The sequence below is a fragment of the Takifugu flavidus genome, chromosome 15, assembly GCF_003711565.1.
Source record: "Takifugu flavidus isolate HTHZ2018 chromosome 15, ASM371156v2, whole genome shotgun sequence".
Classification (NCBI taxonomy): domain Eukaryota; kingdom Metazoa; phylum Chordata; class Actinopteri; order Tetraodontiformes; family Tetraodontidae; genus Takifugu; species Takifugu flavidus.
This window is the reverse complement of record NC_079534.1, coordinates 1,571,465-1,586,113: the sequence shown is the minus strand read 5'-3', so window position 1 is coordinate 1,586,113 and position 14,649 is coordinate 1,571,465. Positions and strand designations below refer to the sequence as shown.

Sequence of the window (14,649 nt, the reverse complement as noted above, 5' to 3'; positions counted from 1 at the left end):
TAGTGCATCCTTATTCTTTATATCGTTACATTAAAACTTTGCAGGGTTTTTTGTATATAATTATTATTTTCGGATACCTGCTGTGAAAATAGTGGTTTGGGATACGTGAACTATAATAACCCATAATCGAACGCATAATTCTATGCTTCTATTTTCATGTAAATCGTCATCACTGTCATTATGTTCTAAAGTTATTTCGACGAAGCATTGTTACGCAGTTTCATATTATTAGATTTTAAATAGATCGTTTTGCTCAATCGCCTAAAATGAATAAAATAATATGATATATGACGCTAATCGTAAGAAGTTTGTCCCTTTGGGCTTTCCGTAGAATGGAAAGGTCATAGGTCAGAGTTGACACTTGACCAAATAGAACAGCATGGATACTGAAACAAGATGTGGAACAGGTAAAATCGTGACTATAACACACGTTATTTCAAGGAATTAATATTTTCTGTCAATTTCAAAGTAAAACGAAAGAAAGTACTAGTTAATGAATGCCGCCCGCTCGAAATATTGTAAACTAGGACTGACTAAACGTCTGGGCTCCGTATTATAGTAAATGTTGTGGGAAGTATTTCAATTTGTGGTTTTTAACTGCGTTTTGCCCTGTAGCTGGAATAAGAACCAAAACACGCAGCACTAAAGAAGATGCAAGAAGGTGTGACTGATTTTTATTTATTTTTTCTTATTTAAGACCATTTATTACGACAATCCCAGTTAAATAAAATAACCCGTGTGTTTTCTTATAGGATGGAGGTTACGAAGAAGCAGATAAAGCAAAAGTCAGAACTGGAGAAAAAAGCATTAAGAATAGTGGAGTGTCTCCTGGAAGACGATGTGACAGAAGAGTTTCTCACTGAATCAGTAGGTTTCAGAGAGGGTTGTCTTCTGCATTAGAGAACCAGCAGAGGTTTGGGATAAAGTTAGAGGTGATTTCCTGAGAAAACCTGTTGTAGTATCTAATGTGACGTTATTGCATTGATTTGCTTCTATAACACAGTTGTGCCATCTTCAAATGAACATAAAGTTTCAAAATCAAGCATGTTTAAAAGGCAAATTCTTTTATTATTCCATTTAAAACACGATTCAAGACCTAAAGTAGACTTCTTTATTCAGAAGCCAACCATTAATATGAACCCTGCACTTTCAAATAGTTTTTTTTGCACACTTTGTTAATGAATAAATTTAGCCTGCAACCACTCTGAGGTGGTCAATGTACTCTATTTCCTTCACAGGCCCAGTTTATCACTCCTGCTCACTACAAGGATGCCACCGAGGAGAGATCTATCATTAAAGTGTGTGGTTACCCCCTGTGTTCTAATAGGCTGGACAATGTAAGACTCCTGAGAGTAGAGCACATCTGTCCTAATCAGGAACATGCCATGTTTTTCTTGTCTTGTAATGTCATTGTGCTTATATTTTTTTTTTATTGAGGTCCCCAACCAAAAGTACAAAATTTCCACGAAGAGCAATAGGATATACGATTTAACGGTGCGCAAGGTGAGTAATACCGCCTTTGTTACTCTTTGTTGTAACTGTAGACTATCTGATTTGTGCGTTGTAATTAGTGTTTTTGCAGTAACTTCTGCTATAAAGCTTCCAAACATTTTGAGCTTCAAATATCGAGCACGCCGCTTTGGATGAGGGGGTATGGCAGGTATGTGTGCAGGTACCCTTTGTGTTTATTACCAAATCAGTCAGTAAATTTTTACTCACATGAACACTCTCATTTACAGTCCTTCAGAAATTATACTGATGAAGAAAGGAGATGTGTACGTATATGATTAATCCTTCATTTAAATGGGAATATTTTCATTCCTTCCTGTGTTGCTTGCGTATGTTTGATCTTTGTTCTGTTTATTAATGAATGTTATAATAAACTGATGAATTCATTTCCGCATGTGTGCAGCTATAGTGATAGTGTAGGTGAGGAGGTGATGCTGTTAAATCGTCTCCAGGAAAAGGACGTCGAGGACCCTCAACCTGAGCAGCCATGCAGCTCTGAGATGCTCTCTGCTGAAGATGACCTCAATCACAATTACAGTGATCAAGAGCAAGACTTCCTCTCCAGAGTGCTTTCTGAGCCACAGGGGCGCAGGGTGCACTGGGGCAGCCTGCCCACCGAGGCCATAAGCTCGCCCGAGGATACCGGCGTGGAAGAAGTTACATCTGAAATGACTGCATGCACGTTGTCAGGGAATTCTGTTACCCCCCCAATTATGGACTCTGATCCAATGACCTCTCCACCCCCAAATGTGAGTCAATGCCCCCCCTCCACTATGGATTTAACCAGCCTTAAAATCAGTCAGGTGGGTGTGAGCAAGAGTGGAGCAGCAGGGCTACAAGATGTGCTCAGGAAGCATTCTGGGACCAAACCTGACTTACTACAACAGAATTTACTCATGTGCCTGAGGGGCACTTTAAAGGACTGGTGTACTGAATCAACTCTGGACTTGTTGTACGGTGCTGGCCACCCACCAGAATCTAATATTTTTACTGATGCTGGAGAAGAAAAAGAGGAAGAGCTGGATGAAGATGACCTTGATGATGATGAGGCAGAAGACATCGATGCCCCAGGGCCGAAGAAAGCTCCCTCTTCGGTGCCAGACTTTGAGACCCTGCGGAAAGACACCCAGGAGTTTGAGCTAAGAGTCAGGGAGTTTTATAAAGGCACCTGGATCCTGCCTGACGAAGAGGAAAAGCCTGGAAAAAGGGTAAGCACAAGAGTAAAAGTGGGTTCCGCTTAAACAAAAAAACATCGTGTTGAGTTTCTTTTTCAACTTCTTTGTTCTGAGATTTGCTGTGTGGCTCTTGTTGGTTCCTCCACCAGGTGACAGCCCAGGACCAGCCAGCAGTGGCCCCAGCTCTGCCGCTGGTCGACTCTCGTGCTCAACACACCATCCAGAAACGGATCACCGTGGAAAAGCTCACGAGCTGGTGCGTATCTCGGTCCATACTCTTTGGCTTTTATGTGTAGATTTGGCTGCGTTTATTTTGTCCATTTTCAGTATTTTGTGCATCTGATGAGAACTGTTTAGCGCCACATGATAGCAAATGTGCACGAGCGTCATTAACTGGATGCGTTCGTTCTGCTTAGCCTCAAAAACATCATCGGACCTTTGCAGCTCACCCTGAGCGACATCACCACTGACCTGAACGAGCTGGTCAGGACCTTCAAGTGAGTGCAGCAGCCACACAACACCTTCCTAACTACGCATCTGCCTCTTGCACAAATTCACAGTTTCCTCTTTTTGTCGGGCTGAATCGTGTTGGCCCGCTGACGAGGCTCAAAAGGTGTGAGAAATAGACTTATTAACTGTAATTTTTACAACGTCCAGCGGAAGCTTAAAAACGCTGTGTTGATGGTTCCCATCAACGAGTTAAGAAAGCAGTTCTGGTGAAGAAACCACATGAATGCTCAGTTTCAATTAAAATCTCTAAACTTACCAGAATTTAACAATTCCTGGCATAGACGGGCCCCCTATCCCTCCTGGCTCTTTCGGATATTTTTAACAGGGGGTGCTTTTAACTCACTGTGTTTGAGTAAGAGGCCAGCGGACCCGCTTCCAGGAATTCTCTCAGCGTTCACACAGTCCTGTCACACAAACATACATCACTGCTATATTGCGGGAGCGGGTGCGGCGCCGGGTCCGGCCTGGTTTTTTATCAGCTAAAGCCGATCCTGTTACACACATGCAGAGAGACGGCTGCTGGGCCTTCATGAGTTATGCTCATGTTATTTTCACTTTCTGTCCACCACAGGTTCACCAACAAGAACATCATCCACAAAACCCCCGAGTGGACGATCATAGCCGTCGTGCTTCTTCACGTGTAAGCGTGCGTGTGTTTGTGATGCACTGCGATGCCAGGAAATACACCCTGCCATCGGGCGTGCGTTGAGTGTGACATTAGTATCCTAATTTTAGATAAAGTACTGATAGAAATAAACCACAAACATCTGGCTGCTTAATAGCTGCAATAATGCAAATCATGAGCTGGTGGAAACAATGCGTGCATATTTGATTTAGTGTTAAATCAGGTCGGATTTGCAACTTTATTTTGGTGTAAAGATCCTAAAGAAAGGTTATATGGTGTAAGTGTGTGTGTGTGTGTGTGTGTGTGTGTGTTTGGCAGTTCACGGACAGTTCCTTGCTGCTCCCGTCTAAGTACACACTGAACACCTCATGGCTTATCGCCACCTGATTACCTCTCTCCAGATCCGTGAATGGCACCCACACACACACACACACCCACACACACACACACACACACACACACACACACATATCAACGCCACACCAAACACACACAACAGAGGGCCTGCAGACAACCGAGCAACAAGGGCACTTGAAAACACCCCAGCTGGGAAAAGCTTCAGCTGACGCCCGACCAGGGCTGATTTATAACCCCCCCCTACCCAGGTTAATATCATAATTTACACTTGAGCTTATCAAAGACAGCGGTGGGTGTTGTGGGTCAGGAGGGAGAGAATTATCTTGTCTTGAAAAGTCCAAGTCCGTAGAATTAGCACCCCTTCACTGACGTTCTAAATGGAGTTCACCATGATAGTTTCTGTCAGATACTAGAGCCGCCAGAGTTTCTGTGAATGTTTCCTTTTCATTTCAAACAGTCGTCCTGTCTGGGGATCATTGAAGTTGATATATTAGAACAGATTTCATGACTTGGTTTTGGCCTCTCTGTGGGTCCACCATGAATAATTTGGTGTGCTGTCTTATCTGTCTGCTGTGCGGCAGCTGTGGTGCCGGTCGGGCCTCTTTTGTTCAGGCCGGCTGAATAATGGATGCCCCCTCTGCAACATTAGACCCTGGGGTGAACTGGAGATTAAGTCAGCAGTGCACCTCCACACAGGTATACAGGTCAGGTGAGAGGGGAGACGGGGTCTATGGAGGCGGCTTTACAGGTTAGAGATGAGTTATACACTGGAGCTGCTGCTTATGGAATTGAACTCCAAGCAGGTCAAATCAGTGTCCTGTCGTGTGTTTTAGTTTAGGTTTATGACTAAACTGAACCATGTTGTGTTTCAGGTTGTCAGCAGTGTCTCCGCTTGTACGAGAAGCTCTGGAGGCGCCGGCATTTGCCGAGTATCGGAACACGCTGATGAAGGATCTCGGCCTACGGGAGCAGGACCTCCTGGATCTGGTCCGGGTGTTTAAAATGCCCCCCCACATAAAAACAAGGAGCCGAAATGTATAAAAATGGACCCGAGCTACATTTTTCCCCCGTTTTATGACTGTGCAGTTGTTCATTAATCTGATGCAGGGTGGGGTGAGCAGATTTCGCTTCATGTACACAATCTGTGGCGAGATGTGTGCAAATCACATCCTTGAAGTTTTAGGACCACGGCTGTTTGACTGCTGCTCCAGACAAATAAATCACACCCAGCTTTTCTCAGCGATCATGTGGCCACCATGATTATTGCCGCCTTTCTGTTGTCATAAAAAGGGACACGACTTCTCTCGACTTCCTTCACATGGATATTTATGGTGCCATAATGTCATTTGTTATATGGGTATGTTAACAAGGCCAGTGTGAAAATATTTGGTTTGGACCAGGTGGCGCACGCAGCGAAACGTTTTTCTATTTAACAGCGCTGATATAACCGTGGGCTGTCACGCAGACTGGGGGACGTGATTGATGGGCGGCATGGCTCAACACAGCTTCTCGTTTTTCACAACGGTGCCAGCAATCCGGGGAGCCTATCGGCAGAGAGTGCTGTACATCTTATTAAATTAAAACTTTTAATTCACAATAGATTTTTTTGTCTTTAAACAGAAGGACTCCTGCAGTTAATAGTCCAAGAATGACAAAAATTACATTGGAAAAATGGGTCTTCTTCTCAGTGCGAGGGTCATTTAAGGTCATAATAATGCATTTCAAAGTGATAAATAATAATAAACAAAGTTTACGATTGTACTTAGTAGACACAGTCGATAAATCCAACTTTTTAAATAATCAGCTAATGGAGGGACTATTGTATAATATAATAAATAGAAAATGCAGTAAACAATAGGATCAGATGAAACGCGGCCTCCTGACGTGCTCTCGAGTCTCGGGCTCCGTGGAAAGCGCAGAAATCCGCGTCTGCGTCATTTCAGTCCGTGTTGGGTCTCCTTGTGTCTCCGCAGGTCCACTTTCCTCTGAAAGCCTTTCCCGCAGAGGTCACAGCCAAAAGGTTTGAAGCCCGTGTGCTTCCTGCTGTGCGTGATGAGATTGGAGCTCTGGCTGAAGGCCTTCCCGCACACCTGACACTTGTGCGGCTTCTCCCCTGCAGCAGTAGTGAGACGTTGCGGTCAACTTGGAGCCGTTTTACGCGCAGCGGCACAACATCCTGTGCGGAGTCTCACCTGTGTGGATAAACGTGTGTTTCTTCATGTCTGACTTCTGGTGGAACCTCTTCCCGCAGTACTGGCACGGATAAGGCCGAGTGTCCGAGTGGATGAGCAGGTGCGTTGAGAGCGTGGAGGAGCGCTTGAAGCTTTTCCCGCAGATTTTACAGCTGAAGCTCCTCTCCTGTGAAAAGGGCGTGCGCGGTTACGAATGTAGGCCGAAACCCCGTGAAGTGGCTCTGGGCCTGCTCAGACGGGGCCTACCTGAGAGTGGACCGCTCGGTGCTGATCCAAGCTCACGGCGTGTCCGAAGGTTTTCCCGCAGACTCCGCACTCAAACGGCCGCGTCCCACTGTGCGACCGCCGGACGTGGACCTCCAGTCCATGAGGTGTGGAGAAAACCTTTGAAATACCACACAAACCGCATTTTAAATCAAATTCAAAACAAAAGTGCTACTACTTTCTATGAATTAGTCTAATTTCCATTTTATAAAAAAAAAAATCCCTGCGCCTCACCTTGCAACATTTAACGCACTTGAAGGAACCACTCGACTCAAGATTTGAGCAAATAAAGTCACTCTCGGGCTTTATTTCCGGTTCACGGGTGTTCTGTTTTACATCCACATAGAAATCGTCTCCGGGCCGCCTGCTGCAGATCGGATGAGCCGTTGAGGAAAAGTCCTGGTAGCAGCCCGACACCGGAGCGCGCTGTGCGTAAAGCGCCTCGGCGGCTCTGTCCTCTGCGCTGTAGACACCGACGGGTAAGCGAGCGCCCCTGTGGCCCTGTAGGTGGGGGTGGAACGGCCTCTGGACAAGCCTTCTCAACTCGGAGCTGGAGTGCGTGTTCCAGGGGTATGGAAACAGAGGAGGGATGTTGAAGTTGGTGCCAGTTTGCGCTGCTGGAGTGGAGCATTTCTCTGGATCTGGAGGTTAATTAGGAGTCAACAGTGGATTTTTAGCCACTTGGTTTATGGCTGATCTGTACGTGACGTGTTACAAATAGAACCATGACAAAAATGCACTTTTCTAACTCAACTCAGTATTTAAAAGTGGGTAAAGACTGTCAAAATATCGACAACACATATGTCCCGTCGCATGGGGTAACATTTGTCTTGAAATTAAAGAACTCTGAATAGAATTAAATTAGTTTTGTGAACTGACCCGGTGATGAGGAGGGGGACGGGGGGCGCCAGAAATCACAGTCGGAGGATCGGTCACACACGCTGCCTCCGCAGCTCAGCGGGGAGCTGGAGGTCAGCGAGCACGGGGACGGGAGCCGTGACCCAGGGGACAGTCTGTCAGCGCCGGCGGTCACATCCACCAGCGGCACCGGGTCAGGCGCGAGCTCCGTCTGAGATTTGCCCTCTGCGCAAACACGGAGACGTTACAGCTGCGTGGCTAACTCCCACCTGCTTGGTTTTTCCTTTTTGCCGCATAATTACGCTCATAAACTGACCCACCTGCGCAGGCGTGAGCCAGAATAGCGTCCAGTGCGCTGCAGTCATCGTCGGGGTACCGGGGCAGGTGGTAGCTGTGGGCCCGTTTGCTCTTCACCAGGAACGACCTCGGCATGCTTCGGGTCTGAAATCCTCCACTTCACTTGACTCCTTTCTGCGCCGCGCTGACTTTATCTCTTGACAGATTGGAACACTATTGGTTGACAAGCGAGACCGCGTTGGGATTTTTGGCAGGCTATTACGCATGTGCAGAGAAGCTGGATCGTTTACCAGGTGTCGCGGGGCAGGTGGCCAAAAGTAGGTCCGTCGACCCAACCCCCCCTGACCCCACCTCCAAAGGACCCCAGCAGATAGCCCCTTGGATTGGAAAGCTCATATTGTATGTCGTTACTGGTATGGAACCAGTTGTAACTTCTGTTTTGTTTTTGTTTTTTTGCTTTAAAAGTAGTCATTTTAATAGGATTTCAATCTAAAAGTGCTTCTGAATTATTATTTTTCTTTTATAATTTAATATTCTTTTGTGACAAGTTCAATAACTTTCAACCGTGACTGCACGGATTCCACAGCAGATGTTTTTATCCGGTGTTTTGCTGCGGATGGTTCCAAATCCGGACGTGTGTTGGAATAATTTTAGCTGGGGGGAACGTAATGAAGTCTGTGTGGATGGTTCCACGGACAGCCCGTTAGGCCGTGATGATAACGACCATTTGTCTGACTAGTTGTAAAACGATCCTGTTAACGAGACGCACACGGCCGGTCGGCACAACAGCCTGCTGGTGGGGAGCTGAAGTATCCATTTCCAGATGCTTCAGCTTACAGAACTGACTTCAGCCTTATTGTTCTACATCATTAAAGCCTCTGCCGGGCTCGCATAGATCCAGTCCAGCTCTTCGGGGACGCGCAACGAGTAGAAAATTGAAGCCGATAAATAAAGTCGGCGCAGAAAAGAGTTAAAGCTTTTAAAAATCTTTCACGCTCAAATCATAGCGAGGTTTCGGGGCTGCGCTCAAGGTCAGGCTCAAAGCAAAGCGCCATCGATTTGCGCGCAACGTGGGAACCGGGTTTGTTTGATGCACCTGCTGCAACGGTAGTTACCTGCAAGCAAAGGGCAATAAAGCTGAAAACACATGTCCCATACTCACACATGCACACATGCGCCGCGCTTCTGACCGGCTCGGATTCTGCAAAACTCTGCGCGCACAGCTTCTTCCCCTCCCTCCCTCCTGCACGCAAAGTTTCCACTTTGAACCCTCTCACAAATCTGTTTCATTACAGTCAAATAAACGCCGATCACATCGATTATCCTTCATTATAAAGAATTACAATCAACATTTTTCTTTAAAAGTCGCTGTTTTGCGTTTCATTTGCTGAAAATTCCAATGAAAATACAATCGGACATCATTTCAGCTCATGTCTGCCAAGCTTTGCATATAGTAACCTTCTATTTATGTGCATTCTGTTCCAGTTTTTTTTAATGATCTTCATTGCTTTGAGCTGTCGTCTCAACAGCAACAGTGCAGTGGAGTGAATTTCAATATAGTGAAATGAAAGTTACATTAAAAATGTTCCATTAATTAATAAAAATAAAAAAAAATCCCCTGATGACACTGTGATCAGTGTCACACTGAAGTGTGTGAGAAGACCAGCGTTGAAGTGACAACGTTCTCACTCAGGGTCACACACAGACTGAGAACAGGAAACCAGACTACGTTGAGGAGACATTATCTGTGTTGCCACAGCCTCCTCTTTTGTCCTCTGGTTCTCTCACTCGCACCACCACCGCAGGTCTTGATTCTCACTCGGCAGCCCTGACATGAAGTATGTGATTGAAATAGCAGCCCAGCGATCGCAGCCGAGGGGCTCGGCGAGGACCTTCTTCCTGGCAGCAGCCGCTGAACATGCAGATTGAAGTCGTGGGGTTAATTAAAGACTTCTGCTCAGCCACACGGTGGCTTTATCAAGCTCAGCGTCGAGTCAGACAGCTCATGGACCGTGTTGTTGATCTCCGTGTAAAAAAACCCAGTGTAGCATTTACCACATGTGTGTGCACTGACCAGCAGCTGATCGTTTTCCTGATTCTGACTCGGCTTCAGTCTTGATTTTTAGCTACATGTGGCCAGGCGGCTGAAAATGCAGGTCATACCAGACACATGGGGGGGGGGGGGGGGGGGTGTCGTGTAAGCAGGCGTTAGTAGTGAGACGAAACCACTGTACGAGGCTCTTCAGGCTGGTTGACATTTAGAAGTCGATCAAAGTCAGGGTCCTGAAGTGTTTTTAAAGATGGTTTTATCGAGTTATCTGAGAAGCCGTGAAGAAGAAGGGCTGAGAACGAAGGTTCGGGGGCCAAACATTCGTCCTCTTCACAATCTGACGCGTGTACAAAATTCAAGAAAGCAGGTTTAGATTCTCACTTCAGCACAAAAGGCTCGAAAAGTGATTTTTAAGATATGAAATCTGTGGTCGGTGACGTTTCATGCCGAGTGTGGCTAAACTGACTCTGACAGTTCCTCAGTTCTGCCTTCGGTCCCGTTCTTTCCTCTTCTCCTTCCATCTGTGCTGGCATCTCAATGAAAACCACATCACGCTATCTCATCCACTCACTGGTTCCTTTGGCACCAGGACTAACCACAGTCTGACATCCACGTCCCTCCCTCTGTCTATCAACCCCCCCCCCCCCCACCCCGGCTTCAAAATGATTTCACTTCTTTTCCCCTGAGGTGGACTGCAGACGAGCGGTTGACCCAGTCCCGTCCAGCTCCGCCAAGCCCGACTGCAGCCCACAGATATGGTGTGAGTGTGGACACACTGGATGATTTACTGGATGCCGCCGACCGCAGGACACTTGTGTTTTTGGTCGCACACAGGTCCCTCCAATGCTTTCTTTTGTCTTTTGTTGCCGCCCGTTGATTTACGCTCCTCGGTTGTGATGAACGTTCCGATTTCATGGATGGATGATTGGACGAAGTAGAGCAAAAACCCTCATAAGTGAAAAACCGAATTCCTGATGAGACACCAAGAAAGTCCTTTTAAATAAAGAGGAGGAGAAAGTCTCATGCTAAAAGTAAACAGATGCTTGGATTTATGCTCCGACGCCCCACAAATCACCCCAAATCAGCAGCTCGCAGTGTTTGGAACCGGCCTGTTTCTGGTTGTAAATTTCCTCCCGAAGCGCTCGAGAATCTCATCGAGGACGTTGGTGCGTGGATGTGGAGAAACCTGCTCACAGCTTCCTGGTCATTGTGTCTCCACGCACATCTGGGGGGAGGGGGGGCAGTTGTAAAGGTCAGAGTTCAACAAACACCAGCCAAAATAATGTGGCGTGTTTGGAAAGCACATATGACATGTTTCCTGCTCCTGGTGCTGTTACTTGAGCTTCTGATGTAAGAAACAAATAAACAACATAATTATTGGATCCTTTTCCCATGTGAAACATATTTTGTTACATACTGGGGACTCGCTGGGACCCTAAACGGGTATCAGAGATCGTGTATGGAGATTGTGAGATTATTATTATAGACACGTTAGTGGGAATTGTGCGTCCACCTCACTTGCTTTCAAGCCACATTTTGTTTCTAGTTCAACGAGCGCGACACAACAGCTTGTTGTTTATTCAGTTACGACGTAGCTCAGGACAGCACCATCGTCACGGACCAACGAGCTCCCAGTGTCCCACACCTGCCCACACCCTTTGACCCCAGTGTAACCCGAAGATAATGGACGGTTGCTCCTTCATTGTGAAATCAGCTCAGCAGAAACACAGCTTGAGTGCCGTTCACAAGAGTGACTTTGAATTTTCTTATCAAACACTTGAAACATCAGCACCAGGAGTGGCAGTCGAGGATATCTGCCACTACCAGAAAAGCAGAAGACTCTGGTTCCTTTTTTCTTAAGTGGTGGTTGATTGGGTTAAGAGATAGATGTACATCGAACTACTGGTTCATCAATTCTCTAAAAAAATTGATGAAGGATTTTTTTCAAAACAAATCATGTCAAACTGACAGTTGACCATTTCACCATTACAAAGAAAAGGAACAACTTTGCAACACACTTTCCCCCTTCCACAACAAGGATAGTAAAGTTATATTGTCTTGAAGCACATCCACACAAATAGTGATACTTTTGTTTACATCTAAGGGCAAAAATACCAGTAAATCACTCATGTACAAAATGTGTTTAAAAGATGTCTGTGTACTTTATTATTATTATTATTATTATTATTATATTATTATTATTATTATTATTATTATTATTAAGGTTCGCAGTATTAGTTATTGGCCGTATTAGTTATTGGCCTCTTTAAATGTAAAAGTAATTAACTTAAATAAAACGAGACCTCTGTCGCTGTATCTGTCTTTGCTGCCCCCTATTGGTTAGAAGCGACGCTGCAATTGCCATCCGGTGCAGCAGGTGGCGCTGCTGCCTATGAGCAGCCCGGCAGCTGCGCCAAATTTGCCAAGTCAGCTTCCGCTTGTTGGCAACGTTTCGCTCATAGGAAGACAGTTAAAGTGCCCTAAAATGGTGAGTTAAATGTTTTGATCCATACGGATTTTGGATAATCTGCGTCTCAAGAGGAAAGACTGACGCGAGAAAAGCGTTTGCGGTGTTTTGAGAGTCAGATGTTAGTGGATGTTTGCCTCCGTCTGCCGGCGAGTTACCGAGTTCCAGCGTGGCGCTTCCATTTCTGATTAAACGTCACATCAAGCGTGTAACATGTCGAATTATAATAGCTAAATATTAATAATCGCCCTATGTGACCATGTCAACCACAGGCCAACATTGATCCTTCATTAGCGCAGGTTTCCTGCAGGAGTGACATTTCCGCTCTTTTCTTGTCAGGGGTTCGTTAAAGTGGTAAAAAACAAGGCTTATTTCAAAAGATATGAAGTCAAATTCAGGAGGAGGAGGGGTAAGAAAGCATTTTATTTTTTCCAAATGTGAATGCATCCATATCTGCATGCAATTGAATGGCGTCAGCGATCGTCTTTACTTTTATCCTGCAGAGGGCAAAACGGACTACTTTGCCCGAAAGCGGCTGGTTGTGCAGGACAAGAACAAGTACAACACACCCAAGTACCGAATGATTGTGAGGCTCTCCAACAGGGACATCTGCTGCCAGGTGAGGGACTCAGAAACCTGAGTGAGGTTCGTGCAGCAACATGTCAAAAATGTTCTGACTCCCTGGCTGGTCTTGTTTCAGATTGCTTATGCCAAAATCGAAGGAGACCATATTGTGTGTGCAGCTTACTCTCACGAGCTGCCCAAATACGGGATCACCGTGGGCCTCACCAACTACGCCGCAGCGTATTGCACGGGGCTGCTGCTGGCACGTCGGGTAAGAATGACCAAACTTAGCCGGAGTTCCTCTACTGACGCCATGTCGCTGGTCTTCTGCAGTATGTGATGGTAAATCGCCGTCTCCTGTCGTCTTAGCTGCTGCACAAGTTTGGAATGGAGCAGGTGTACGAGGGCCAGGTGGAGGTGACCGGAGAGGAATTCAATGTGGAGAGCATTGACGGCCAGCCAGGTGCCTTCACCTGTTACTTGGATGCAGGTCTGGCCAGAACCACCACTGGGAACAAGGTCTTTGGTGCTCTGAAGGGAGCAGTTGATGGAGGCCTGGCCATCCCTCACAGGTCAGTTATTCATGCCTTATTTGGCAGAGAGAAGTTTAGCAATGTTTAAATATGTTTCTAGTAACATTTGGTTCTTCTTTCCTTCTTGATGATGATACAAAGCAAGCTGAGCAACATGTAGTTGGTCCTTCATTTGCATTAGCTGATGTTTACTGTCCTTTTCAAGACGGGGCTGAGAGAAGTGAGATGAACCAAAACTAACACGACACGACTGAATTTTAACTTATTTAAAATAATTTTATTACTGAAGGGAAAAAAAACAAACTGGTTTTGCCTGATTTTGTGCCTAAACCTGATCTGTCTCTTCCTCCTCTCGCAGTCTGAAGCGCTTCCCCGGTTACGATACAGAGAGCAAAGAGTTTGACGCAGAGGTGCATCGCAAACACATCATGGGCATGAACGTGGCCGACTACATGTCTTACCTGATGGAGGAGGACGAGGACGCCTACAAGAAACAGTTCTCTCGCTTCATCAAGAACGGTGTCACTCCGGACACGGTGAGATCAGTGTTCTGATCTGTAGGCACGACATTCTGGTCTAAAATTTCTGTAATTCTGAAGCCGTCACCATAAACGAGACTATATCTGTAGTTTGATCTGGAGGCTATTGAAGCATGCCTTCTATTTCAATTCAAGATGGCTTCCTGTAAAGGGAGGGAAAGTCGAGCAATCAGATGTGATTTTCTGAATGTGGTGAGAAATCCCAACATTTTAAGCATCTTTTTTCCCCCCTTCAGGTGGAGGAAATGTACAAAAAAGCACACACCAGCATCAGGGCGAACCCCATACACGAAAAGAAACCCAAAAAAGACGTCAAGAAGAAGAGGTGAGTTAGGAATTCCCCATTTTTCCCCAATTAAAACAAACTTTAGCAGCATCGCGCTAAAGTCTTAGCGTAGTTGACCCAAAATGAGGGATGCAGAAATGACACCCAGCACTGCGCCGACACGCCGTGCTGAATGTTAATGGAGCTGCTGTGGCCTCTCTTCCGGGCAGGTGGAACCGTGCCAAGTTATCTCTGGCACAGAGGAAGAACCGCGTCGCTCAGAAGAAGGCCAGTTTCCTACGAGCACAAGAGCAAGAAGCAGGCGACGGATAGGCGCTCTGTGCAGCGCCAGGCTGCATCACAGACAAATAAAATTTATTTCTGACACAAGTTCCTGCCTCCGTCGGTACTTTGCTGCACTCGGTGATAGACTTGGACACTGGA

General features: G+C 46.0%; 3 protein-coding genes across 7 annotated transcripts; 2 read left to right on the top strand and 1 right to left on the bottom strand.

Moving 5' to 3' along the window:
• The first annotated feature begins 119 nt into the window (after positions 1-119).
• rpap2 (RNA polymerase II associated protein 2) lies at positions 120-5,419 on the top strand. 3 transcript variants are annotated; one of them, XM_057057408.1, is made up of 12 exons: positions 120-407; positions 616-658; positions 753-867; positions 1,239-1,337; positions 1,438-1,503; positions 1,572-1,660; positions 1,740-1,775; positions 1,913-2,717; positions 2,834-2,940; positions 3,101-3,181; positions 3,766-3,834; positions 5,049-5,419. In XM_057057408.1, exons 1-12 carry the CDS (start codon positions 380-382, stop codon positions 5,215-5,217), a joined length of 1,707 nt encoding a protein of 568 aa, XP_056913388.1. In that variant the 5' UTR covers positions 120-379; the 3' UTR covers positions 5,218-5,419. The 3 variants fall into 3 exon arrangements, with proteins under 3 accessions (XP_056913388.1, XP_056913387.1, XP_056913389.1); XM_057057407.1 differs by having other exon boundaries at positions 616-661; XM_057057409.1 differs by lacking the exon at positions 5,049-5,419 and adding an exon at positions 4,138-5,037 and having other exon boundaries at positions 616-661.
• Positions 5,420-5,571: 152 nt separating this feature from the next.
• Positions 5,572-8,991, bottom strand: gfi1aa (growth factor independent 1A transcription repressor a). 3 transcript variants are annotated; one of them, XM_057057412.1, is made up of 7 exons: positions 8,950-8,991; positions 7,811-8,000; positions 7,512-7,715; positions 6,867-7,273; positions 6,615-6,752; positions 6,369-6,534; positions 5,572-6,289 (listed from the first exon to the last, which is right to left on the bottom strand). In XM_057057412.1, exons 2-7 carry the CDS (start codon positions 7,920-7,922, stop codon positions 6,111-6,113), a joined length of 1,206 nt encoding a protein of 401 aa, XP_056913392.1. In that variant the 5' UTR covers positions 7,923-8,000; positions 8,950-8,991; the 3' UTR covers positions 5,572-6,110. The 3 variants fall into 3 exon arrangements, with proteins under 3 accessions (XP_056913392.1, XP_056913393.1, XP_056913391.1); XM_057057413.1 differs by having other exon boundaries at positions 7,811-7,983; positions 8,950-8,984; XM_057057411.1 differs by lacking the exon at positions 8,950-8,991 and adding an exon at positions 8,078-8,201.
• Positions 8,992-12,171: 3,180 nt separating this feature from the next.
• On the top strand, positions 12,172-14,595 carry rpl5a (ribosomal protein L5a). The gene is made up of 8 exons (XM_057057782.1): positions 12,172-12,325; positions 12,644-12,713; positions 12,808-12,923; positions 13,005-13,139; positions 13,238-13,440; positions 13,760-13,937; positions 14,177-14,265; positions 14,436-14,595. Exons 1-8 carry the CDS (start codon positions 12,230-12,232, stop codon positions 14,536-14,538), a joined length of 990 nt encoding a protein of 329 aa, XP_056913762.1. The 5' UTR covers positions 12,172-12,229; the 3' UTR covers positions 14,539-14,595.
• Positions 14,596-14,649: the final 54 nt, after the last annotated feature.